The sequence below is a fragment of the Amphibalanus amphitrite genome, unplaced genomic scaffold (genome assembly GCF_019059575.1).
Source record: "Amphibalanus amphitrite isolate SeventyFive unplaced genomic scaffold, NRLGWU_Aamphi_draft 001220F_arrow, whole genome shotgun sequence".
NCBI classification, from domain to species: domain Eukaryota; kingdom Metazoa; phylum Arthropoda; class Thecostraca; order Balanomorpha; family Balanidae; genus Amphibalanus; species Amphibalanus amphitrite.
In genome coordinates this window covers 21,563-48,996 of record NW_024882714.1, presented here as the reverse complement: position 1 = coordinate 48,996, position 27,434 = coordinate 21,563, and the positions used below count along the sequence as shown (strand labels likewise).

General features: G+C 50.4%; 1 protein-coding gene across 4 annotated transcripts; it reads left to right on the top strand.

Annotated features, from left to right (window-relative positions):
* Positions 1-2,361: 2,361 nt before the first annotated feature.
* LOC122371237 (protein lin-9 homolog) lies at positions 2,362-27,135 on the top strand. 4 transcript variants are annotated; one of them, XM_043347407.1, is made up of 9 exons: positions 2,362-2,462; positions 12,080-12,354; positions 12,669-13,156; positions 14,247-14,382; positions 14,619-14,808; positions 15,071-15,393; positions 15,919-16,125; positions 25,467-25,655; positions 26,073-27,135. In XM_043347407.1, the coding sequence occupies exons 1-9, from the start codon at positions 2,453-2,455 to the stop codon at positions 26,280-26,282; spliced, it is 2,028 nt and encodes a 675-aa protein (XP_043203342.1). In that variant the 5' UTR covers positions 2,362-2,452; the 3' UTR covers positions 26,283-27,135. The 4 variants fall into 4 exon arrangements, with proteins under 4 accessions (XP_043203342.1, XP_043203343.1, XP_043203341.1 ...); XM_043347408.1 differs by lacking the exon at positions 2,362-2,462 and adding an exon at positions 10,839-10,913; XM_043347406.1 differs by lacking the exon at positions 2,362-2,462 and adding an exon at positions 11,024-11,050.
* Positions 27,136-27,434: the final 299 nt, after the last annotated feature.

The window sequence follows — 27,434 nt, the reverse complement described above, 5'->3', positions numbered from 1 at the left end:
CTGATATCAGACAGTTCACTGCCAGATGGTAGTCTGGACACAGATCGTTTTCAGCGTGCCGTACTACAATACCGCAACACGCCGGACCGCGACACTCGCATGTCGCCCGCCCAAGTTATCTTCGGACGGCCGATCAGGGATTTTATCCCAATCCATCCCGGAAAATACCAGCCCCACAGCACATGGCGGGAGACCCTCGCCTACCGCGAAGAGGCACTTCGCAACCGTCACATGAGGACGCACGAGCGGCTCTCCGAACACACTCGGATGTTGCCCCCACTCGTCGTCGGTGACACAGTGCGTCTTCAAAACCTCATAGGTCCGCACCCCATGAAGTGGGACAAGACGGGGATCGTTATCGAAGTACGTCAGTTTGACCAGTACGTGGTGAAGGTTGACGGATCTGGACGTGTTACCATCCGCAACCGCAAGCATCTACGCTCCTACACCCCGTTCATTCCTCGCCCGCCACTGGCACGAGAGGTGAGACTACCACAGATCCCACGGACGCAGTCCCGAGACGAGAGTTCCGTGAAGAGGGACACGCAGGATCCATCGCGCGGATTGCCACTGTCCCACAGCGCCGGCGACCGTTCGCGCACACTCGCCAACCGCCCCAGTCCACCCACGCCGCCTCACAGCGACATGGCCTCGTCTCCCCGCTCTCTCATCCCCCGTGAGCCGGCACCTGAACCGGCCAGCCAGCCAAGCAGCGCGTCACCTTCCCACCACTTCGCCCCATCCGCGACACCCAACCGCTCGCCCGGGAAGAGCGCGCGCATGTGTTCTCCTGCTCCGGTCGAGCACGAGAGGGAACCCGCCACTTCGCCCCCTGCTCTCCCGCGATGTACTCGTCATAGCGTCCGGGAACGCCACCGACCGCAGTACCTCGATGACTATGTTTGCGAGTGACATGTCCTTCGGTTGTGCGTTACGATGTCGTTCTATTTCATTGTCAACAGAGTTCTTTGCGTTTGTCCATTTGTCTTCAGACTTTGGCACCATACGGTACCTAAAGTCTCGAGGGGGGATAGAGGACCGTGGTACCCATGTATCGTTTGTAAGTGTTTTATCCTTGCCTGCATCACTCCCAGCTAGGTACACCTCTGTCCTGATGCTTCCTTCCTTGTACTTTCAGATGTGTTGGTCATTGCTGTCAAATACAATCCGAAGCAAATGACTGAGGTCTATTTAACGGCCAATGCGCGCGTCCGCCGCTAGTCTGGTCCATCTATCGGTACATACAGTAACAGAAATGTGATTGAGAGCGCTGCGGGGACATGCCCAAAGAATTCCTCCAATTTCCATTTGATCGTCGGATCCGTTGACCTCTGCACATGAAATCTGAAAATCGACAATAAAAGTTCCGTGAGCATTACGGGAACAAAGCGGCTATGAAGAATTCGAGTTTCCTTCAAATGCTGCCTCAAAAGTTGGTAGCAAAAAGATGAGAGGAAAACGGCGCAGGACATTCAAATGTGGATTATTTGGATATCCATTGCAATCTATTGGAACGATTGGAACTTAGTCCGTTTACTCGCGTATTTCGGCAGATTATCCGGGTTATCAGTGTTAAAGTGCAGTCAAATACTTGCAAATAATAAAAATGGTGCTTGGTACTTTATTGTCAGTATATCACTTTATTAGTGACAGGCTGTCAGGAAGGAGAGAAAGAACTTTTATTATGATCAAACCTGATGGTGTTGAACGGGGATTGGTTGGAGAAATAATCAGACGATTTGAACGAAGAGGATTCAAGCTTCTTGCTATGAAATTTATGCAGGTATGTTCATGCTGATTTTCATTACTGCAAATTTGACGCGGACCCTTTTGGTGATAAGTGAGTGGGCTAAGAATTTTCAAGAATTGAATTATTGATATTCCTGTTCAACCTTTAAGTGCTCAGCATAGGTTTTACATGTTCTACCTTTTCTGTCATTCACAGTCATCTGTGCAGCATCTGCATCAGCACTATGAGGATCTGGCGGACAAACCATTTTTTGCTGGCCTGGTGCAATACATGTCAAGTGGTCCTGTGGTGCCCATGGTCTGGGAGGGACAGGATGCTGTGCAGATCGGACGTGCCATGCTGGGAGAAACACGGCCTCAGGACTCGGCGCCAGGGACTATCCGGGGTGACTTTGCTCTCCAGGTTGGACGGTATGTTCCTTTTAGCTGCTGTGGAAAGTTATGACTAAGTGATATTAAGTAGTACCTAGGCATTTCTTGCAAATCCTTTTTTACATATTTATCTTTTATGTATTTGGGATTTAATTTCTGTGTCATTGCCTGCAGATGTAATGTGAACATTACATTATAGCACTCTCTCCCGCAGGAACATTGTTCACGGCTCCGACTCTGTGGCGTCGGCCGAGCGAGAAATCTGGCTCTGGTTCCGCTCACATGAGATCACCAATTGGGCTCCCTGCGACGAGTGCTGGATCAACGAAGAATGATGATCGGTGCGACACCTGCCGGAAAGCGGTTGCGCTGTCGGGCGGAACGCGGACAAACCATGACAATTGACGCCGATCGTTCGTGCCATGCTTGTGCGGCCAGTTTTGATAACTTTTTTTTGTTTTTATACATTTAGCGATAATTTATAGTTTATACGACATGTTGCATACGTAAAATATAAAATGAAACAAGCTAACTTAGACAACTTACTAAGATCAGACAAACTGCATGTCAACGAGCTTGAGAGCGATGAGGTACAACAATGCACTATTGTGAGTGTAGGTAAATACAGGCAAAACCAATGCAGATCGGTATACCGACTTAGTACAACTTGGTCCTGCATTTAATCTTTCATGGAAATGTATGCACGTACAAGGTGCGCAAAAAGTTCTGGCCCATTTCGGCTTCGATAAACGAATGCAATCGGAGTGAATATTATCAAATCAACACTAACACCAAATACTGGTTTGCATTATCAAACCAGATACTTTCACTCGCCTCATGTGCGATATAACCCCCTTATCGGCAATGACCTTCTCCACACGGAGGCGGAAAGACTAGCATGTCTAGATGATGTAGGTGGGGTTCTTCGTCTCCCACATCTTCACGATGTGTGCCTTCAGGGCCTCCAAATTGGGATGGGACACTCCCTGGACATCATCCTGCAAAACGCTTTAGATGCTTTAGTCAAGGGGTTCAGGTCGGGTGACTGAAGGGGCAATATGTCATTAAGCCCGCAATGGGCTTCTCCCCCGAGCTCCTCCGTTTGCTTGTGATGGGGGGGAACTTCCGTTGTTTGCGGGTGTAGTGTCCTGCTGGAAAACGAAATCGACTTTTGGATTCGTCTTTGGGATCCATGGGATGACGTCACTGTCAAGCAGCCACGCTCATACATCGTCCCGTTTATCTTCTAATTGGCATTGAAGACGGTTGGGCACTTTTTGCCGCCCGAGCAGTGGGCTGTCCTGGATGGCCTAAGACACGGCAGACACATTTTTAGAGTTTTGACTGGACGTGACTGGTCTGACCTGGGGGCATCCTCCAGGATCTCCCCTATTCGTATTTGACTTTGATACGCGTAATTGTTCGCAGGGGGCTCCAAATTTCATCGCAACCTGCTCAACAGTCATGCCCGATTCGGCCGCCGCGCGCGGGTATTCAACGACAATGTGACGTTTAGCCTGCCTCCATGACTGGCCGTCAATGGTCTGCTTTGTTTATTCCTCGTCCTCCACACGGGATATGTTTTCCCATTTATTTGAGGGCTCCTGCTCCTCCTCAGGGCTACGGTGCAAGGCGGGAGCCCACCCCACCCCCCAGTGACACAGTTGGGGACGCCAGTCCGGAAGCCGGGCGGCACCGGGGATCGAACCCGGGTCCTCCCGACCACAGAACCGACGCCTTACCAACTGCGCCACTGGAGCCTTTGTTCGACATCTGGCTGTGTAGCAGGATCATTGAAGATATTGCGTGCGGCTATTGGCTTCCCGAAAAGCAACCGCAGCACGCGTAGGAGCGCTTACTGTAAGAGGGCCAGAACTTTTTGCGCACCCTGTATGTTATCTCCATCCCATCAACTATATGTCCCGCAGGCTCTTGATCCGCCAGTGTCCACTCCATATAGTACGCCACCATCCGGTAGGTAGAATGCAGATTCATAGGTGGCGGAAAGGGGGGGGGGGACCGGGACACCCTGCTCCCCTTTGATTTTGTCATTTTAACATTAGCCCTATGGGCGTTGCATGGAAAGAATGGGACCAAAAGTCGGCAGTGCGCCAGTGCCCCCGCTACTGGTGTTCCGCCGCTACTGTGCAGATCCTCATCGAAGAAGACCAATGCCGAGCGTCAAAGCTTTTACATAAATTCACAAAATACAACTGCTGTCACTTGTTAAGATGGATCGGCAGATCAAAATTTCAGCCTGAAAATTGAGCAGGTATTGATTATTGAGCCCGAAGCTGATCTCGCCCTACTAGGTACTCATTATAAACAAAACACGACAAGTTTGGGTGATACCGTCTCTGAAACGCGCCAGCTACCGTCCGACCAATGTCCGTCGATTGTCAAATTGCATTATCACGAAGTAAACCGGCTTCCGTCCCCACATGTTTTTTATTGTTAACTTGACTCATTCTTCAACCCAGGCACCTGACCGAAAGCCCATAGTTTGGCATTTGGACTTTGGTAAGATAAGAACTCGAGCAGAACAAGAACAAATCCACGATATGCACTGACCGCTGTAATTTCTACATACCACTACGAACAGGGGTGGATTTTTTTGTTTTTTATTGGGGTTGCACAGCCCTGAAAGGGCGCCCAAAGCGGTTCCGAGGGGCGCAATAGTCCGGAAGTGGGCGCCACCAGGTACGGTCGTAAACTTGGCGTTGGGGGGGGGGGGGGTGAATTGGCAAAGGGGCCCCTGTAGACCCTCGCTGGGGGGCGGTATGTTAGCTTAACCCGCGTACCGCGGAGGGGGGGGGGCGAATATCCGCCCCCTCCCCCTGAAGTTTTTCGTAAGTAGCGGAAAACTTCTGAAACCAGTATGAGACCCTTATATAAGCCCGGCGTAAGATCATTTAAGGCCAGTATTGAGATTGACCCTCATAAATCGGGTGAGACCTCGCACAGCAGTATGGGTCTTTGAACTCCAACATGGGTCTTACGAGACCTGCTTGAGCCATCAGAGGTCAGTGCAGGCCCGGGGTCATCAAAGGCCAGTGCGGGGTCGTCAAAGGCCAGTTCGGAACCTCTGAGGTGGTGTGAGCCCTTGAGGCCAGCGTTGGTCCTTGAGAGGTCAATGTGGGACCCCTTGACTGGTATGGGCCCTAAGAGACATGTGTGGTGCCAATGCGACCCAAAATAGACACAACTAACGACATGGGGCTCTCAGAGACTAGCAGCGCCCTTAAAAACCTGCACGGGCCAAGCAGATCGACAGGGGCCCTCCGAGATCGGCAGAGAATAAGAAGATAGCATGAGGCGCCTATGATGGGTTTGGCCCGGGCTCTCAAAGACCTAAATGGAACTATCAGAGACCAGGGACCCTTGGCAGCAGACATGGGCCCTCAGAAACCGATGTGACCCCGATATGGTAATAGACCTTAATGCCGGCCCGCTGCGACGAGATAACGGCCCTCAAATTCCGAAATTCCGGCATGGGGACCAACAGAGACTGACAGGGCACCTCGGAGGACGGCATGAAACGCCAAAAGTTTTTCCTTGGACCACAGAGACTAAAGATGGGACTCTCAGAGTCTGGTGCGGGGCCCTCTGAGACCTGTTTTGGGCCACCAGGGTCCGGTTCGGTCCATCAGATGCCGGTTATGGCCCTCAAAAGCCGGTTTGGAATTGGGACCCTGAGTGGCCACTGGCCTGTACTGGCCCTCCAAAACCATTTGGTCATCAGAGGCCAGCCCAATATGATCCCTTACAGGCCAGTGTGGAGCTCTCGGAGGTCAATGTGGGCCCTCAGAGCCCAGTGCGAGGCACCCAAAGTTCAATCTTGAGCCCCCAGCGACCGGAATGGGTTCATCAGAGGCTAGTGTGGGTCCCTCAGAGAAGCCCGATTCGGGGCCCTCAGAGGTCGGTGTAGGGCCCTCAAAGACCAGTATTGGCCCTCAAAGGCCTGTATGGGGCCCCAGGCTCAGAGGCCGATGTGGGCCCTCAGGGACCAGACTAACCTGACACCCCAGAGACCATAATAGGGCCATCAGTGGCGGTGTAGAGACCCCATAGACCGGCTGGGGCCCATTGAGGCCAGTTTGGGGCCCTCAGAGTCCAGTGTGGGGCCTGTTATAAGCGACAGTAGGGCTCCCGCTTGCATTGTGTCTCGAACAAGACTGGTCCACATTCCAACCGCGCCCGCTGACCCCAGCCGCTGACCGCTGACCAGCAGGGGTCGGTGTTGGACCCCAGAGGTCAGCATAGGGCCCTCAGAGGCCGATGTGGACCCTTAGAGACCGGCATCGGGCCTTCAGAAGTCAGTACGGCCCTCGGGGACACCCAAAGGCCAGTCTTGGGCCCCCAGAAAAAGAAATGAGGCCATTAGAGGCGTGAACCCCCAGAGACCAGTTTGGGTCTACTTGGGAGCGCTCGAGACCAGTACAGGGCCCTCAAAGGCCAGTTTGAGGCCCACAGAGGTCGATGTGGGCTCTTAGTGACCGGCACCCAAAGGTCAGTCCTGAACCCCAGAGACAGAAATGAGGCCATCAAGAGATCAGTGTGGGGCCCTCAAAGGCCGGTTGGGGGACTCCTGATGCCGCTTTAGGGCCAGTGGAGGGCCCTGAGAGGTCGATGTGGGCCCTTGAAGGCCACTGAAGCGCCCTCAGAAGTCAGGAAACTCAAAGACCGGTATGAGGGCTGTTACATAATACCTGGCGTTGGTTTCTTGAGCCTCGTGACAATCGGGTAAGAGCCAGGGCCCCTACGCCCATCGAGGCCCATCGGTTGTTTAAGGGGGCAAATTATATGATGGCCCCTGATTTGTCTTTGGGGGGCCATGGCCCTGATGCCCCCTGCGACCTCCACTGGGCACCACCCCCACCCCCCACTGAGCGGTGAGCGGCGCACCAGGAATCGAAATCCACGATTTTTTAACTGGTCATTTTTGCATGTCCGACAGCTCTATACGGCCTTGTGACAGCTCAAGCTCTTGAGAGGAGGGTAGTACAGTCCACAGCATAAGTAATGTGCGGTTTCAGTCCTGGGTATGTTCTGCTTCTGAAGCTTAGGAATGATTAGCCAGACCACCATGAAACTTTGAATGTAGCTAGCCTGTATCGTTGTCCTTGCAGCTGCAACTTTATCTATTGACGTCTTCTTTTCGATCACTCCGCATTAAAAAATCGACAGTCAAAGCCATCCATTGAGATTGGTTAAACCACACATTACTTTAGCGGTGGGCTGTACAGTGGGTCTATTTAAGATCTCCAGAGCCACCACGTGGCGCTACGGTCGGGGTAGGGCGAGTCCAAATCCCGAGGGAAGTGAGGTCACCGGTCAGTGTGGGGAAGGAGGGAGGGGGGGGGGACGCGGTATCACGGCGCATGGGGCGTGCGTAGCGCCGGGAGTGGGCCGCCCGGCGCCCAGGGCCGCCCGCCACTGCGCAGAGGCTGAGGGGAGAGGCTGATGGTTGCGGGTGCGTTCACTCCGGTATGGTGGTATCCTGTTCATGGGGAACCAGCAAGAATGCGACTGAAGGGAATCATTATCTCAAACAAACGGGCAAGCGAGAGGCAGCGCCAGTTCCAGCCAAAATCTTGAACAATGATAATTGAAATCTAGGACGTATTAATAGCATGCAACTATTTAGTCGATAGTTGCATGGTGTCTTAGAGTTTTCTAAACGGTTATTTGAGTTGGGTATTTTTTTTTATTTGACACGCTCAGTTTTGGTGGGTTTTATCGGGTCGAAAAGAATCCGAAAAGAAAAAAAGTTGAAATTGCTCCAGAAAAATGATCAAAGAAAAAAAATTCTCTTAAAATGAAACTTAGCTAAACATTTATAAGCCATAATTTTGACTTTTTTAAAAGGTTATTGGGGAAAGATATTCGCGAAACATGTCATCGTGCTTGTCTGTGTTGCAGTAGAAGGAAAGGTTTTGGTTCGTGTCTAGATAAAACCAGACCCGGGAGTGGGGCTCGAACTCACGACATCGCGTTCAGCTCAGGTTACCCAACCTAAACGCTACGACTCATACGAGCACCTATCGCCCTGCGCAGCTTGCTCAGTGCTACGGCTAAAGTTCGGCCAAAGTGTCTGGCGTCTGTCAATGTCACGAGGCAAAACCCCGAGGTAAATGTTCGTCCCGGTAGCTCGGTCGGTAGCGCGTTGGACTCCGGGTGGCGAGAGCGCACGTCCCGGTTGTAAAAGTCCGGGTTCGAAACGCGACGTGTGCTTGACGTTTTTGAGCTCCTGACGGGTATGGTTGTGGTTGGTGGCAGGCCGCTGCCAGGCGAAGTCAGTGAGGGGACCGGCCGTGCGCGATTACGTGCGCACGTTGAAATTTGGACTTAAATTCTGCCATAGACCAGGAATTGCTTGATCGGAGGGTTGAGGGAAGGGTCAACGCAACAAGCTCTGATTAGCGGGGACTTTGTCCTTGTGATTCCTTTCATTCAAAAGGTTCGGGCAAAATTCATATTAAAAAAGGGGGAGCCGAACCAGGTTGGGTCGGGTTGAGCCCGGTTGGACCTGTGTCTTACACGCAATCATGGTCAGAGAAAACAGAGACCAATTTCGGGTCAAATATTTTTATTAACTGATCTTATTGTTTTTTAGCTTACACGTATAATAACTTTAAGCTTTTTTAAATCAAGACTAAGCACAAAAAAGTGACATTCGTCCGTTCTTCCTTATCTTCTCTCAGCGACTTGATTTGACCTTAGATCTTAGTTCTTACCAGCAAAAAAATGACCTGCGTGATAATTATTTGCCCAAGGGCGCTCTACGCAAGAAACGCCAGCCTGTCAAAAAACTGGAGAACGATATGATATTTCTTGTGCTTGAATCATGTTCAATGAAAATTTCAGGAGACATAAATAATCTTAATCCTTACAGCTACCGGGCGCTCGGAGCATTCGCTATCATTCCATTGCCAGCTGCATTACCAACATCACATTTGCATTACTTTGGGTTCATCATAGTTGACAGTAGATGAACCGGCCACAGCAAACCCATGCCTCATTATCCTTTCCTTCCAAGCAGCCAAGCTAACCGGCCGCCCGGCCCACCACCGCGATATGGAACAACACTGGAGTGCGCCATTTGCCTGCGGCAGTGCCCCACCGCGCCGGGGCTGTTTGACAGGTCACCCGCACCGTGACCTCGCCAACCACCCCCCCCCCCCCCGCCCACCCGCATCGGGCCCAGCTCGGTACTGACCTCCCCTTGAATCTGACATGGACTCGACTTAGGCTCAACGCCATCTAGTAACGTCTGGAGATCCTTACTAGATCCACTGTACCTACATTAGAGGGGGCGGCGATGGCATTTGCACTTGAGGCGGCAGCGCCTACACTTAGAGGGGGCGGCACCTACATTTTATGGGCAGCACCCTAACTTGAGGGACGGCACACAAACTTGAGGGGCGGCACCCACGCATGGGGGGGGCGGCATCTATCTACATGTGAGGGAAAGGCACCCCTTTCAAGGGGTGGCACCTACACTTAGGGGGTGGCACCTACATTTGAGGGGGCTGCACTGCAACTAGGCCTTAGGGGGCGGCAGCTACACCCTAGGGGGTGCCATCTACATTCGAAGGGACGGCACCTACATTTTATGGGATGACCGATGACACCTATGCATAAGTGGCCGGGGCCGACATTTGAGGGGGCGGCGCGGCACCTTCATTCGAGGGGGCGGCACCTAAATTCGAGGGGGCGGCACCTACATTCGAGGAGGGCCAGCACCTACATTCGAGGGGGCGGCACCTGCATTCGAGGAGGGCCGGCACCTACATTCGAGGGGGCGGCACTAACATTTGAGGGGGCGGCACCTACATTCGAGGAGACAGCGCCTACATTCGAGGGATGACATTTACATATGAGGGGGCGGCACCCACATTCTCGCACCAACATTCGAGGGGGCGGCACCTACATTCGAGGGGGCGGCACTTACATTCGAGGAGGGCCGGAATCTACATTCGAGGGAGGGGGCGGCACTAACATTTGAGGGGGCGGCACTTACATTCGAGGGGGCGGCACCTACATTCGAGGGGCGGCATTTAGGTACATTTGAGGGGCGGCACCAACATTCGAGGGGGTGGCACCTACATTCGAGGGGGTGGCGCCTACATTTAATGGGCGGCGCCTACATTCGAGGGGGCGGCACCTACATTGGAGGGGGCGGCACTTACGTTTGAGGGGGCGGCACCTACATTCGAGGGGCGGCACTTGCATTCGAGGGGGCGGCACCTACATTCGAGGGAGCGGCACCTACATTTGAGGTCTGAGGAGGCGGCAACTACAATAGATAGTTGAGGGGTGACTATTGCTTCATGATGGGGAGGGCTCTTTTGAAAGATGGTGCCAAGTCAACGGGTGGCATAGAGTTTTGTGATGGCTCAGGGTTATGGGGGCGGCACCATTCGAGGCGCCCGCCGATTTATTTCAGTTGTAAAGTTGGGGTTGCACAAACCGATGTTGGGGTTGCAAAATTCAAAGTTGGGGTTGCACGTGCAACCCCAACTTAATATAAAAATCCACCCCTGACTACGAAACGTGTACCTATATTCGAATAAGAAATCGACAAACTCCTAATAATTCTAGTGTTTTTGTCGGTGATAATGCTTTGATTAAAAAGATGTTCAAAATGTCAAATGTCCTAATTTTACTGAATATTATGACTTCTTTGGAATTTTGTTTTAGTGGTTGATTCTAACGAGTCAGCTGAAGATTTGCGCGGTTTCGTACGATAGTGATGACATTTTCTCAGAAAATGTTTTGAGCAATGAAAGGTATTTATGAAAACTGAAATAATTAATGTAGCGAAAATGAAATTTTTTATCCTATCTATGAACCAATTCATAGTAAATATATAAGAAGAGTGAAAAGTTAGTCAACACATTTGTCAACATGGCGGATTCGCTTGAAAGTAAATGTGGGGGACGGGCTTTCAAATGCGTATTTTGACCTGTAATTATGTTATATTGCTTTAATTGTTTCGTTTTTATTGTATTCATGCAATGAGCATTCGTTTCCGTACCTTAAGCAGTTATTTTCGACCGCTAGACTTGAATTATTTCGCATGGTTTTTGTGGCATATATGGCTCGCCTGAATGCATTAAATTTGATTTGAATTTAACATGGTCATGTTCAGGAAAATTGGATTATATCTCTATAACCATATTACCATCATTTTCTCTGAACAAAGGGAACAATATTCTGTTGTTGGTGGTGAAAGAGCTGGGGAATTATCCTGTAATGCCGTTGAATGCTCACGGCTGACTCTGGTAGAGTGCTTTCAATTGAATCACTATTTTTAAATTAGTTAGGCACTTATCCAATATCTGGGTGGTTTTTATCCTGAGGACTAATGAATTTTAGCAAATTTTATCTCTAGTTATTCTATTTCTCTTGCATTTTGAATGGCTTACTGAGATTGCTATCTCTCTCTCTCTCTCCTTTCTTTTCAAATATTTTTCTTACAAATCAAACTAAACAATGTTTAACATATCAATGTTCTTTATGTTTATGCACAATCTCAGATCATTTGCAGATTGGCCTGCCAATTAGGTAGTTAGGTACCTACTTGCATTCACAATGAAATCAATACTATTAGTAATAATATTTTGCTCAATGCCAGTTTAAGCTCCTTTCTTTCATTTCACATATTATATTACCCATTGGATCAATATTGATTTAACATTTAACAATTAATAGTGAAGTGTCATGTGTATTATTTTTATTGATTGACTAACTCAAAAATGTTTTTATATGAATTGACTTTTTGACATAAGGTGCTAGTCAAGTAGGTGATATTAATTGCTTTATCAGTGGTTGTAATGATAATAAAATTTAAAATCAGAACTTTTTATCAGCCAGTATTTGCTCATTTGTTCCTGTTCATTTTTGGTTCTTGAGTGTACATTCCATAAATTGTGTAATTATTTTTCATTTTCAGGTGAATCTGCCCAGGCTTTACTAACCATCAAGAATGGTGGATTTTATGGGACAAAGGATACAAGTGACACTGTAGTCTCTTCTGACATGGATCCTCTTGACATTGAAAATGGTGAAAATCTTCAAACTGAAGACTTTGAGAATGAGAACTCAAATGATAGCCGGCCAGGCTTTCTCTCAGCACTTGGGCTTCAACCAGCTGGAAAGAATGGAGCTAGTCCAAGACAAACACCAGAAAAGAGATCCACTCCACTCCTATATAATAGGAGGGGTACAGTAAGTTAATTATTTTATTGAGATTGGAAAGGCTCCTTTTGTTTTGACCAATTTCATTATCTATTAATTATTTGACTACCTAGTACCTAGTACCTAGTAATTAAATTTTAACACTCATTGCCATAACTGTCAAGGATATATTTTGGCATAATTTAGTTAACCAATTTTATCATGTTTTGAAATTACTACACCAATATTGATCATCCTATTTAGGAAAGATTGCTTTGTTGGAGTTTTGCCATGTTCTACTATATACAGCTATTGTTTGCCTTTTTTAATTTTCTTGCAAATTAATTAATCTGGCTGCTTTCCAGCCTCAGCGGATACGGAAAAAGAACCGTCTATACTTTGATGACGATCACGTGAGCGGCCCAGCGGTGCGAGCATCGCCGAAAAAGTCTCCGGCGCCGCCGCGGGAGCGGGCGGCCGAGCCCACCACGCCAGTGCGCGGTCGGCTGACGCCGCTCCGTGGCGCCGCTGCCGCCTCCCCGGTGCGGGCCGTCGTCACTACGCCCAAGAAGACGCCGACGCGGGCGGCTGCTGTGGCGGCGGCGGCTCAGCTGCACAAGATGAGCAGCTCGCCGGCCGCCGCCCCGGCGCCCGCTCCGGCTCCGGCTCCGGCTCCGACTCCGATCCTGCCACGGACGGTCGCGCCGGCCGTCCCCGCTCTGGAGGCCGGCAGGGTGACCATAAACCGGCAGCGCGAGGCGCACGCACTCGGCCTGCGGCTCCGTAACCTGCTGAAACTGCCCAAGGCACACAAGTTCGTCTGTTACGAGTGGTTCTACAGCACAATCGATGAGTAAGTATTGACCTTGTTTGCTTTTTTTAATGGAAGAACTTACAATATTTAAAACTGACATGTCATCCACGGTAAATCATCGCCCTAATAGCTTTTTCCGATCTTGGATAGACAGGCCAGTAAGGTAGCGGTAATGCAATATCTCGGCCATTTCGACCCTTAACCCGCGCCGTGCCGGTGCTCCGCGACTGCCGCGCCGGGGGGGGGGGGTCTGAACACCCCCCCCCCGTCTAACTCGGCTCCTGGGCCACGTAGCGACACGCGGTAAGCGGCATTCGAAAGAGGGTCAAAAATAATGACGGAAACACTTCGGTCATTTTTGGGTCAGGTCAAAGGTCAGGTCGCCAGAGGTCATTAAAGGTCAAATGTAGTCCATTGACCATTTCAACAATTTTGAAACTGCCAACGGCTAACTCGGGAACCAATAGAGCTACAGCGCCGCGGAAAAGCGCATTCGATAGTCCTTTTACAGACCTTTCTGAGTATTGTTCTCAGATTTGACCTCAGGTCAACGGTTTAGCCTCCAGAGGGCAAAAACTGTGAAAATCGAAGTTTTCACGATTTTTTTTCGTCATTTACTTTTGACTCAAGAGAGCCACGACATTACTTTTGGCAGCATCGTGTTCCTGTCGTCGAGACGCGTCGAATGAACTATTTGTTAACCTTGAAAGGTCATTTTAAAAAAATTGACCTCAGGTCAAGGTCAGGACCTGACCGGAAAGGGTCATGTTGCATATCAGTCGACCCGTATCGTCGAGCTGAATACATACAAACTCCGATGGGGAGGGGATGATTGCGCAGGTGAGTCAGACTGTGTCCGGCTGGATGGCTTTTTAAACTTTTGCATGTTTCCCCCGATACCCCGAATTCCCCTCGGACGGTAGAAGGTCGGGGCCTGGGTAACAGGCTCTGCTTAGCGTGGTCTTTGGTTCTCTTAATCCGTCCATTCAAACGTATGGGCTAGATTTATAACAAGATATGTTGTTGGAAAAGTGATGGCAATCGCACAGATAATATGTAAAGCGTGAATGGTGATTTTGGGATGCTAGTCCCGTGGTATTCATACTGATAAGATGCATTCTTTTTCCAGATGCCTGTTTTCTGGCAGCAACGATTTTTTAATATGTTTGAAGGAGCAGTTCCCTAAACTGAAAACCACTCAACTCACCCGAACCGAATGGTGTAAAATTCGGCGCCAGATGGGAAAACCACGGAGGTGTTCACCGGTAAGTACCTGATTGACAATTTTATGACTAAATATATTGGCATGAGACGAACTTTTCATGCTAAGCTGAAAGGGTTGCTGTTTAGAGTTTAGACTATGTTTTAATCCATTAATTTACAAGTTTTCTCATGTTAAATTGAGTGTATGGATGTGTCTTACTGACCGTTTCCCTGTGCGCCCTGTGCCCTGTAACTGGGTGGAGGAGGCACACTAACCGCTGTCCCGTGCGATCGTCAGTCATTTTTCACCGAGGAGCGCAATGTGCTGGAGCTGCTGCGACAGAAGGTGCGCTACATGCAGAGCCAGCAAAGGCGCTCCTACGACCGGTCCTTCTTCAAGAACATGCCCGACGAGGTGCCCGTGCAGCTGAGCATCGGCACGCGGGTGACGGCCCGGCTGCGTCACCCGCAGGACGGCCTCTTCACAGGTGAGAGAGGCGGCCGAGCTGCTCGGTAGGGTGTGGTGGACGGGGCGGGGAGGACAAGGAAGAACGGGAACAGACGACATGGATGGTGTCTGAAGTGATCTCGGGGCTAAATGTGATTTTTTGTCATGGTGTACAATATGCCATACCATGATATAGGGAGAAATGTACATCCGGGTTTCACTGTTTGTTTCGCAAATCGAGAGCTGTCCGTGTGACGGTGGGCTGGGTCTCTGACATGCCGCCCTCCCTCGCCTGTCGACAGGTGTGATCCAGGCACTGGACGGCGCCAACGCCCAGTACCGCGTCTCGTTCGACAAGCCCGGCCTGGAGACCCAGTCGGTACCCGACTACGAGGTGCGCGCCATCGAGCCAGTCGACACCGTGCCCACGGCCAGCTTCGCGCGCGCCGGCTCGGCCAGGCCGTCCCTGTTCAACACGCCGCCCCGCTTCAGTCTGCCCGAGCTGCGCTCACCGCTGGCCAACGACCCGCTCATGTCGGCTGGCACCCCGGCAAAGTCGGAGCTGCGCCTGCTCGACCAGACCGGAGTCGTTAACGGATACTCCATCAAGTTTCTCTTGCATGTGGTGAGTGCGATTGGGAAGCAGAGCATATGCTCTACTCTGGAGGGCATGGACGACCATGCTATTGCGGACCAGTGAACGACCAGCTCTATCAATCAGGGCATTTCATTTATGCTGGAAACGATGTGTTATGTGACTAGTATGTCAGCTGCAGCTGTCCATCTGTGACCTGCCAGCTCGGCATCTTTCGAATTCGTTTTATGATGCGTCTCTGTGCCGACGTGCTAAGTAAGTACTAAGTATGCTATCCGTCTCGCGTCACAAAACAGAAATGTGCCCTGCTGCCTTCTAACGAGGGTTATATTTTATTTCGCCCTGCCCGTCTAGTGTCGTCCCCGTCTCCCCGTCAAGCCTCAGTCTGTCTCGTCCTTGTTCCTCTTTTCCCTGCCGTCTTGTCCCTTCCCCTTCTCCTCATCTCCGTTCCGTTCCTTTGCTGTCTGGTCTCCTACATGTTCCCATGCTGTCATTTCGTCTGTGCCCGCCCCTAACTAACCACGCCCCCTCCCCTTCCCCCGTGCCACTACTCAGGTGCGGCTCAACAAGATCCTCCTGGTGAAGCGTGAGCGCGTCAGTCGGCTGGAGTCGATGAACTCTGAGGCTGAGCGCGCCCAGCTGTATGGCCAGCCGCTGACGGACGAGTTTCAGCGGCGATACGCGCAGCTGGTGCTCCAACTGGAGGGCATCAACAGCCAGCTGCGGGAGACCACCACCGACGTGCAGCAGTGCTGCCAACAGGTCAGTTGGGTGGCCGGCTGCTGGGGTCAGATTGGGGTGGTCAGCAGTGCTGCCAACAGGTCAGTTGGGTGGCCAGCTGCTGAGGTCAGTGGGGTGGTCAGCAGTGCCGCTTACAGGTCAGTCTGGCGGTCAGCAGTGCTGTCAGCGGGTCAGTTGGGTGGCCAGCTGCTGAGGTCAGTGGAATGGTCAGCAGTGCTGCTGGGGTCAGTCTGGCGGTCAGCAGTGCTGAGAACAGGCCAGTCCGGTCAGGTATTGACCCGTGACTGCTGCAATCGTACCAGTCAGGTGACTTGCCAGTGCTGTGTACAGGTCAGTGACTGTGTACAGTCAGTACAGGTCAGCCCCAAAACCCCAATTCATCGTCGTGTACAGGGTCAGTCTGGTCATGCGCTGGTCACTTTTGCTGCTGGTCAGTCAGCTAGTTAGCGATGCAGCCAGGCCAATCAGGTCAGATGTTCAGGAGGTCAGTGAGGTGAATCGGGTGGTCGCCAGTGATCCTAAGGGCCAGCAGGTCTGTCAGGTAGTCGGTGGGGTGCTGGGACACTTGGGCAGGGTTGCCTGACAGCAGGGGCCGTATTCACGTCGATCTTTTTCGTAAGAATTTTCTTAAGTTTGACCTACTTCTTAAGTAAATTTTTTTAATCACGTGAACTCCATCGATAAAAACTTAAGAAGTGTCGACGTGAATACCAAATTATACTTACGAAAGAAAATCGACTTACGAAGTCGACGTGAATACGGCCCCAGGTCAGTCAGCTGATCGGCAGTGCTGCCACCTGCCATGAGGAGCTGCTGTTAGCGATGAGATGAGCGGGAGTGCGGACAGTGTGCGGGTGTATCATGCCGCTCGTTTACCCACCAGCCTTGTTATACCTACCAAGAGCCGTATTGTATCGTATCCGCAATCTTTAAACGTGCAAGGATAGGGGAGAGTGGGGCACATTCGTGCATGGGGCACATTCGTTTTCAGCAGTTTATGGGAACACGAGTGACTGCACGAGCTCAAGGTAAATTATGGAAATATGTCTATCATTGCCGCCCTTCGTTCACCGTAGAAGACAACACTGTACCTGCTGTCATGCTTGATAAAAACGCAAATTTGTAATATTCGTGAGCTTTCCAAACTTTTCTCATCTACTATACTATTTGTGAAATGAAACTCTGTCTGTCCGTCTGTTTGCACCGTGCAGAGGGGTGCTTTGACGCCGTGCGCAGGTCAAACGGTGCGGTCGATTGGACTGAAATTTTCGCAGGGTGTTGATGACGTCACGGGCACGTGCAGTGTCGAGATGCGAGTCCCGGGGGGTGGATGGTTCGCACGTGGCACGCCCTGGAAAAGTGCGTATTTCCTCTCAAATTTGCTCAGTCTTCAAGGCATCGGCAGCCGGGTTTGATGGACTTTGCAACTAAAATGCATGACGATCGGCGGCGGGTGCCTCTCATTTGCAGATTGGCAAACTATTTATTTTGATAAACGGAGGCGTATGAAGGTGTTGCTATTCGGTAAATAACGACAGTTTTCAATGCGCTCACACAAATGCACCGCGTTTGCCGTAGTGCGCCACATTTGTCACGAGGTGCCATTTTTACCGCAAATCGCACAACTTTGTCAAATATGGTCCGATAAAGGTGCAATTCGGTGGAAGGATGCATGACAAAACGACAAGTACAAATGCACCACTTTTGTCGCAATGCGCCACATTTGTCACAAGGCGCTATTTCCACCAAATATGATTAAGAATAATGGAATTACACGAGTAGGAGCACGTTTAGGAACTCTTTTTTTAGTTCATCAGTTTATACTTTATATGATAATCTGTGACCTCACATGACCCAGTGGTAGTGGTGGTAGTGTAGTGGTAGGAGTATTAATAGGAGTAGCGGTAGGGGTAGTGATAGTATTAGGGGTAGTGGTAGGGGCAGTGTTAGGGGTAGTAGTAGGGATAGTGGTAGGGGTAGTGGTAGGGGTAGTGATAGGTGCAGTAGTGGTAGGGATAGGGGTAGGGGTAGGGTTAGGGGTAGTAGTAGGGGTAGTGGTAGGGGTAGTAGTAGGGGCAGTAGTAGTGGTAGTGGTAGGGGTAGTGGTAGGGGTAGTGGTAGGGGTAGTGGTAGGGGTAGTGGTAGGAGTAGGGATAGGGGTAGGGGTAGGGGTAGTGGTAGGGGTAGGAGTAGTTGTATGGGTAGAAGTAGTAGAAGTGTGGTGCAGGCCGATCCAATGTGACGTGGTGACCTATACGACCTGGCCTGGCCGAAGGTGACCTGGCCTGACCCAGTGTGACCAGAGATGGCCAACTTGACCTGACTTGACCCCGCATGACCCAAATTTCATCCAACTAAACCCTCAGAATAGGTATGTTCAAAATTTTCCTCTTCACGTTTCCGTCCATATCTCTGCTTCCAGACGACAGATCAATTTAAATCAAACACCATTCGAAAGCAAATTGGCTGGTGCCGCATTTTCTGGCTACGCCGCGAAGCAAGTGGCGCAGCCGCTTGTCTACTATACTATTTGTAGAATGAAACTCTGTCTGTCTGTTTGCACCGTGCAGAGGGGTGCTTTGACGCCGTGCACAGGTCAAACGGTGCGGTCGATTGGGCTGAAATTTGCACACGATGTTGATGACGTCACGGGCACGTGCAGTGTCGGGTTTCGAGTCCCGGGGGTGGATGGTTCGCACGTGGCACGCCCTGGAAAAAGGCGTATTTCCTCACAAATTTGCTCGGTCTTCAAGGCATCGGCAGCCGGGTTCGATGAGCTTTGCAACTAAAATGCATGGCAAGCGGCGGCGGGTGCCTCTCATTTGCGGATTGACATCTTATTTATTTTGATAAACAGATGCGAATGAAGTTGTTGATTTTCGGTAAATAAAGACAGTTTCAATGCGCTTAACCGAATGCACCGCGTTTGCCGCAACGCGCCACATTTGTCACGATGTGCCATTTTTGTCGCAAATCGCACAACTTTGTCAAATATGGTCCGACAAACGTGCAATTCGGTGGAAGGATGCATGACAAAACGACAATTAAAAATGCACCAATTTTGTCGTAATGCGCCACATTTGTCACAAAGCGACATTTCCACCAAATATGATCAAGAATAGTGGAGCGACAAGATTAGGAGCAAGGCTAGGAACACTTTTTAGTTTATCAGTTTATCTGATAGTCTGTGACCTCAGATGACCCAGTGGTAGTGGTAGGTGTAGTGGTAGTAGTATTGGTAGGAGTAGCGGTAGGGGTAGTGGTAGTATTAGGGGTAAGGGTAGTGGTAGGGGTAGTGTTAGGGGTAGTAGTAGGGGTAGTGGTAGGGGTAGTGGTAGGGGTAGTAGTAGGGTAGTGGTAGTAGTAGGGGTAGGGGTAGTGGTAGGGGTAGTGTTGGGAGTAGTGGTAGGGGTAGTGGTAGGAGTAGTGGTAGGGGGTAGTGGTAGGGGTAGTGGTAGGGGTAGGGGTAGTGGAAGGGGTAGTGGTAGGAGTAGTGGTATGGGTAGAATTAGTAGAAGTGTGGCACGGGCCGATCCAATGTGACGTGGTGACCTATACGACCTGGCCTGACCGAAGGTGACCTGGCCTGACCCAGTGTGACCAGGGATGACAGACTTGACCTGACTTGACCCCGTATGACCCAAATTTTATCAAACTAAGCCATCAGAATATTCATTTATATATCTGCTTCCAGACGGCTCATCGGTATGAATTCAAAAGCAAACTGGCTGCTGCGTCTTTTATGGCTACGCCGCGAAGCAAGTGGCGCAGCCGCTTGTCTAACTTACTATTCTAACAGAATCCGTCTGTCTGTGAGTTTGTGTGTCCGCACATCGTGTAGCGGGTTCAATTTGTTACGGCTACAGGGCAGACGGTACGGCGTAGGAGGATCAAATTTGCACACCTCATAGGTGACAGAACGGGTCAGCGCCTTTTCTAGGTTCCGACTCGCTGGGGTGCACGGTTGGCGCGTGGCGCGCGCTGGAAGAACGCCAATGAAATTTTGATCGGTTCTTATATCTTCATTGAGAGCCGGGGTCGACAAACTTTGTGGACTAAATGCATGCCGATCGGTGGCGAGTGCCTCGCATTGGCGGATCGGCAAGTTATTAATTTGAATAAAAAGTGGCGAAAAAATGTGTTGACTGTCGCTAAATGGGTACAGTTTGTGATGGAATTTACAAATGCACCGCGTTTGCCGCGAGGCGTCACATTGGTCACAAGGCGTCATTTTTGCCGCAAATCGCACAGTTTTGTCAAATATGGTCTGATAAAGGTGCAATTTGGTGCAAAGATGCATGCTCAATCACCGGGTGAAAATGCGCCGCGTTTGCCGCAATGCCCCACATTTGTCACAATGCGCCATTTCCGACAAATACGATTCGGCGTTGTGGAATGGCACGAATAAGAGCAGGGCTGGGAACACTTTAAGTCTGATATTTTAGTACTCATTGGATCCAATTATTCTGTGACCTGACATGACCCGGCGGTGTTGGTAGGGTAGGGGTAGGGGTAGTGTAGTGCTAGGGGTAGGGGTAGGGGTAGTGGTAGGAGTAGTAGTAGGGGTAGGGGTAGTAGTAGGGGTAGTAGTAGGGGTAGTGGTAGGGGTAGTGGTAGGGGTAGTGTAGTGGTAGGGGTAGGGGTAGGGGTAGTGGTAGGAGTAGTAGTAGGGGTAGGGGTAGTAGTAGGGGTAGTAGTAGGGGTAGTGGTAGGGGTAGTGGTAGGGGTAGTGGTAGGGGTAGTGGTAGGGGTAGGAGTATGGGTAGTAGTAGTGGTAGGGGTAGGGGTAGATGTAGTGGTAGGGGTAGGGGTAGGGGTAGGAGCAGTGGTAGTGGTAGGGGTAGTGGTAGTGGTAGTGGTAGTGGTAGTGGTAGGGGTAGGGGTAGTGGTGGAGGCAAAAGTAGAACAGTGGCCCGGGCTGATCCCAGCGGACGAGAGGTGACCTATGTGACCTGGCCTGACCCAAAGCGACCGGGGCTGACCCGTCTTGACCCCGTATCACCCAAATTTCATCCAACAACGCCCTCAGAACAGTTCTTTTTTTAAATTCTCTTCACATTTCCGTCCATATCCATGCTTCTAGACGACACATCGACATGAATCAAACACCATTCGAAAGCAAATTGGCTGGTGCCGCAATTTTTTCCTACCACGCAGCAAAGCAAGTGGCGCAGCCGCTTGTCTAACTTACTATTCAAACAGAATCCGTCTGTCTGTGAGTCTGTGAGTCTGTGTGTCCGCACATCGTGTAGTGGGTTCAAGTAACCTCGCCTACAGGGCAGACGGTACGGCGTAGGTGGTTGAAATTTGCACACCTTCTAGGTGACAGAACGGGTCAGCGCCTTTTCTAGGTTCCGACTCGCTGGGGTGCACGGTTCGCGCGTGGGGCGCGCTGGAAGAACGCCAATGAAATTTTGATCGGTTCTTATATCTTCATTGAGAGCCGGGGTCGACAAACTTTGTGGACTAAATGCATGCCGATCGGTGGCGGGTGCCTCGCATTGGCGGATGGGCAAGTTTTTAATTTGAATAAAAAGTGGCGAGAGAATGTGCTGATTTTCTTTCAATGGGAGCAGTTTCTGATACAAGTATAAAAATGCACCGCGTTTGCCGCAAGGCGTCACATTGGTCACAAGGAGTCATTTTTGCCGCAAATCGCCCAGTTTTGTTAAATAAGGCCTGATTTAGGTGAAGTTTGGTGCAAGGATGCATCCTTAAACAACAGGTGCAGATGCGCCGCGTTTACCGCAATGCGCCACATTTGTCTCAATGCGCCATTTCCGACAAAATCAATTAAAGGTAATGGAATTGCACGAATAGGAACAGGGCTAGGAACACTTTTAATGTATAATTTTTTAATACCTACTTATTGGATCATTCGTCAGTGACCTGACATGACCCAGCGGTATTGGTAGGGGTCCCAAGGTCCCAAGGCTCCCAAGGCTCCATAATTTGTCCCAATGCTCCATCTTCGTCCCAAATCGCACGGTTTTGTCAAATATGGTCCGATATGGGTGAAATTTGGTGCAAAGATGCATGCTCAATCACCGGGTAGAAATGCGCCGAGTTTGCCGCAATGCGCCACTTTTGTCACAAGGCGCCATTTCCGACAAAATCGATTAATGTTAATGGAATGGCACGAATAGAAGCAGGGCTAGAAGAACTTTTTAAGTCTGATAAAAAAGAATATTTATTGGATCCAATTATTATGCGACCTGACATGACCCAGTGGTAGGTAGTGGTAGTGGTAGTGGTAGGGGTAGTGGTAGTGATAGGAGGTAGGGGTAGGGGTAGTGGTAGTGGTAGGAGTAGTGGTAGGGGTAGGTGTAGTGGTAGTAGGGGTAGTAGTAGGGGTAGTAGTAGGGGTAGTGGTGGGGGTAGTAGTAGGGGTAGTGGTAGGGGTAGGAGTATGGTAGTAGTAGTAGTAGTGGTAGGGGTAGGGGTAGGGGTAGATGTAGTGGTAGGGGTAGTGGTGGGGGTAGTGGTAGGGGTAGTGGTAGGAGTAGTGATAGGGGTAAGTGTAGTGGTAGTGGTAGGGGTAGTATTAGGGGTAGTAGTAGGGGTAGTAGTAGGGGTAGTGGTGGGTGTAGTAGTAGGGGTAGGGGTAGGGGTAGGAGTATGGGTAGTAGTAGTAGTAGTGGTAGGGGTAGGGGTAGGGGTAGATGTAGTGGTAGGGGTAGTGGTGGGGGTAGTGGTAGGGGTAGTGGTAGGAGTAGTGATAGGGGTAGGTGTAGTGGTAGTGGTAGGGGTAGTATTAGGGGTAGTAGTAGGGGTAGTGGTAGGGGTAGTAGTAGAGGTAGTGGTAGGGGTAGTGGTAGGGGTAGTGGTAGGGGTAGGAGTATGGGTAGTAGTAGTGGTAGGGGTAGGGGTAGATGTAGTGGTAGGGGTAGTGGTAGGGGTAGTGGTAGGGGTAGGAGTAGGGGTAGGGGTAGTGGTAGGGGTAAGGGTAGTGGTAGGGGTAGGGGTAGTGGTGGAGGCAAAAGTAGAGCAGTGGCCCAGGCTGATTCCATCGGACGAGAGGTGACCTATGTGACCTGGCCTGACCCAAAGTGACCGGACCGGGGCTGACCCCTTTGACCCGTCTTGACCCCGTACCAGCCAAATTTCATCCAACAAAGCCCTCAGAACAGTTCTTTTTTAAATTCTCTTCACATTTCCGTCCATATCTCTGCTTCTAGACGACACATCGAAGTAAATCAAACACCATTCGAAAGCAAATTGGCTGGTGCCGCAATTTCTTCCTACCACGCAGCAAAGCAAGTGGCGCAGCCGCTTGTCTATATTACTATTTGAGGAAGGCGTAGTTTCTGTCTATTACGAAGGTCGCGACATGGTGCTACGTAGCGCGGGTTACAGGTCACACCGTTGCACCTACCGCGCTGAAATTTGCGCAAGTTATAGAACAAGGATGGACAACGTGCCTTTGAGCGGTCTCGGCTCGATCGGATCGATAGCGAGCGCGTGGCGCGTGCCCAAAAAGTGCAAATTCGCGTCATAGACTTTACATGTATAAATCGGCTGGCAAAAACGGGCGAAAATGGCTAAATTTGCCCGACACGGGTCCGTTCCCCGTGCAATATCTCGGTAGCCGTGCGCCCGATCGGCACGGGGAAAACAGCATCGTGTAGAGAATCGAACGGGCAATCGAATAGTGTGCGGTGCAGGGGTGGCACGCGCCACGTGCAAGTGTGAGGGCAATTTCATTTCAAAAAGTGCCATTTCAAACGGATTTTGGATTTTATTTTATTTTCCCGTGACCATCAGACTGAGAGAGTTGAAACAACGTCAATTGCCAAGAGAAATGTACCGCCTCTCATGGAAAAATTGTGGACAGCTAATTGATCAAAAACAATGTGGAAAAATCGCTGAATTAAAATGGTATTTGTCCATAATGTGCCACTAAAAAGATACACGGGATTTGCTGCTTAACCTGATACGCTTGATAATTGAAAATGCTATCATTAGAAAGAGCATTCAATTCTCTCCAAGATCCAATCATCACGTTTGCATGACAAGCAACAGTATTCTTAAAAATATAAATGTTTTAAACCTCTGCAAAACGATTTTTAGCGAAAATTATCTACGCCTTTCATTTGTCTTAAAACTACGCACCTCAATTATAAAGCACATTTGACAGATTCTGAAGTGGAAAGCATGCTTATCAGACACGGGCACCTCGATGCGGTGGATATTTTTTCCACAAACCAAAACGTTTAGCCGTCAAAAAGCAATCGACCGAAATGAATAGATAACCCAACCGACACAAGAACAACCGAACACCCGCCGATCGAAAATATCCCTTTTCGCGTTGCGGAGCACGCGGGTCACCCTAGTATCATCCATTTTCGTGATCCTGACTCGGAAATGTGGTTCAGCTTTTCAAAATTGGGGGTGAAGAAGCCCACTCTATTCACGGAACTGCTGCAAACTTGTTTGTTGAAAAAGTGTCATTTTTTCAAAAAGAAATTTTGAAATATATTACTAATAACGTTGTGGGGCAGGTTCGTGTACGCACTGCCTGGGGGCACATTCGTGCATATTTTTTTTTTAGTTTTTGCGATTTATGACTTTATCTGTAGTAGGTTTCTCTAATGACGCTCGCCTGACTCAGTCTCGACTGCTTGCGACGTCGTGACGAGCAATTCACGCGAACTTGGCGAGGTCACGGAGGCCGGCAGTTGGCACATTCTTGTTGGCCAGCCCATTCTTTCTACATTTGTTGTGCAATGCATTCTTGTCGAAAGGAATCAAGTGAAATGACCCCCTGCCAATTTCCTTTGGTAAATTTCTGGTAATGCCCGGTAATTTCTCGAATTTTGCCGGGTGAACGGAAGTGCCCCATCTCTTGAACGAATGTGCCCCATAGGTGGGGCAGTTTCGTGCAAATGTTCAGAGTTAATAAAAGTCATTTTTTTCTAATGGAAGCAATAATTTTATAGGATAACTTTTAAAGAGGAAAACTATCTGCAATAGTTCCTTTCCATACTACAATCAACAATTTTGCCATTGCACTAACCAAAGAACAGATATATGGGTTTATCCATTTTTTGCACGAATGTGCCCCACTCTCCCCTATATGTTGCGCATGTGATACCGAGAGCAAAAAACGTGATACAATGGAACGTTGGGTGATTTTGCTTATTTACCTTTTTTTTGCTTTTTTAGGATAGGATTATCTGGATTTTCATGGATATTTTTGATCATGCTTTGAATAGCGAATAACTGGAGCGCGCGCTTGTCCCTTACGGCCGTTTAGTGTGCGACGTTTGCCAGCTGCCCACAACAGTAAGCCGTGCTTGCGTGCGACGTAACTGCCATCTGTACTCTGTAGTGACTAACATCCTCCCCCCCCCCGCCACCAGCTGATGCCGGAGAACGGCCTGTTGCCGGCCGTGCTGCCCACACACATGAAGACGCTCTGTGACGAGGAGGCCGGCAGACAGGTGTCCGCGGCGCTCACCGGCCGCTCCCAGCGCGCCCAGCCGGTCTCCAGCGACTCGGACGTGCTCCAGCTCATCACAAGACTCACCTCGCTCCTGCTCCAGGTCAAGGTTAGTCAGTAGGGCGGGAGTCGGTCGCGCGTAGTGATAGGTGGGGCTTTGTTGAGTCTGTCGCGCACGGCACGGTGATCCCGTGATTAGCTGATAATGACTGGGTTAGTCGTGGTTGATTGACAGCCATTGTTATGCTGGCGGTTTAGTCTTTCTATGATAGATGAGACTGGATTTTATCGGATCCCCTGCTCCCGAGTTTCTATTGAGCTGGTATCAATGTCACTTAAGTATCGGTGTTTCTCTTCAGACCAAATTTGTAATCTTACTAAAATTTTAATGCTCCTCCTTTTGGTTAGTGGCATTTAGGCATTGACTGGTTAGTGATAGGGTTGTTTTGCTGTTTCCGCTCGATTTGACCTGATTTACCGCAACCACTCGATACTAACTGTGCCATTCTCACGTCCCCACCTGCAGAATTTCGCCGACGCCGAGATGAACCCGTTCGAACTGAGCTCTCTGGAGGAGACGATGCGCGAGATCCGCGAGTCGCTGCGACCCGAGCACCTGGCGGACTTCCAGGACCAGGTGCAGGTGCATCTGCAGCACGTGCAGACGGGACTGACACAGCGGTGGAACAGCCGACCGGGCCGCCGGCCGCCGGCGCCCTCACCCGGCCGGCACTGAGCGCACATGGCGAGAGGGCGCGTCCGGTGTGGGATAGTCTCACCGAGTGTGTGTGTAACACAGCGGACTGAGTGAGGGCACGGGTGGGTGTAGCGTGTGAGAGAGGCTTTATGATGTGTCTAGTGTGACCCCTAGCTGGTTGGTATTATGGTGATCTGGTGGGCTGGTGGCGCGGCAGTGGTAGCCACTCGCCACAGCAACGCTGGTTTTAAGTCGTGCGGTTTTATGACTTCTTTTGCACGTTGGGTTTATGTGTTTTGTGAAGGCGTTGCTGCTTTGTGAGGTCAGGCAACGGTGCCTCGGGTGGTCCACGAGTCGTCCCTTTTTAGAGAGCATCGGCATTCTTAACCTATCAGCTGCCGGGCTGGTGTCGCGGCGGCTGGCGCGCCCGCCCCGCGGCCATGTGCGGGTGCCTTTTCCGAGTGACAGCACGCCCCGCCGGACCGGAGATGCGGCGGCGCCGGGGGCGGTCGGCCGGTCCCACTTTTAGCGTGAATAGCTCTCCACAGCGCGCGCCGCCCGGGACCTGGCTGCGTAGGTAACATTTTATAAGTGCTAATGGCTTGGCCTCAAGTACAAAGCGATGTTGTATATTAATGAAACGGGGGTTTCCATATTTGTCGTTTTGTGGTGTGAATCATGCATTCAATAAACTGAGTAATTGTATTTTAGATTATGTGCTGTTATTTCTAGCTTTCTTTCGATTACTGGCAATCCAACTTTGATGTGGGAACTGGATTTGTCATGAGCGCTGTTGTTTCAATGCGATTATTGATTTACCGCAATCAGTTTGGTATGTCTGAGGCTGATTTTGACCATTGATCACGTTTTAATACAAAAGTGTGAAATCACTGCACCCAATGTTGCAGCCTCGGCCGGACGGTGACCGCTTCATGCCCGGACGATGTAGTGACTGGTTACAGCGTTGTGCTGTCCAAGCCGAGTTACGACAGATTGCTGTTGTCATCGAAGGCAGCCTAACGGCTCTTGATGTCTGAGGTAGCCGCGGATCAGGACCGCCACAGTGACAGTCCCGTCGGGTGTAGTCGGGTAGGTGAAATCTCCTCGTGCGGCAGTCAAGCACGGGCACCCGAGCGGCTCATTCGCTGGCATGTCGGGGGGTCCGGGACCGTTTCGAAACCCCAGGCAGAG

What these genes read in the sequence shown, in the direction of transcription:
- LOC122371237 (XM_043347406.1), top strand. An exon ending in TTCTACAGCACAATCGATGA is followed by an intron (nt 13,157 to 14,246) that starts GTAAGTATTGAC and finishes TTCTTTTTCCAG; the next exon opens with ATGCCTGTTTTCTGGCAGCA. An exon ending in GCAGGACGGCCTCTTCACAG is followed by an intron (nt 14,809 to 15,070) that starts GTGAGAGAGGCG and finishes GCCTGTCGACAG; the next exon opens with GTGTGATCCAGGCACTGGAC.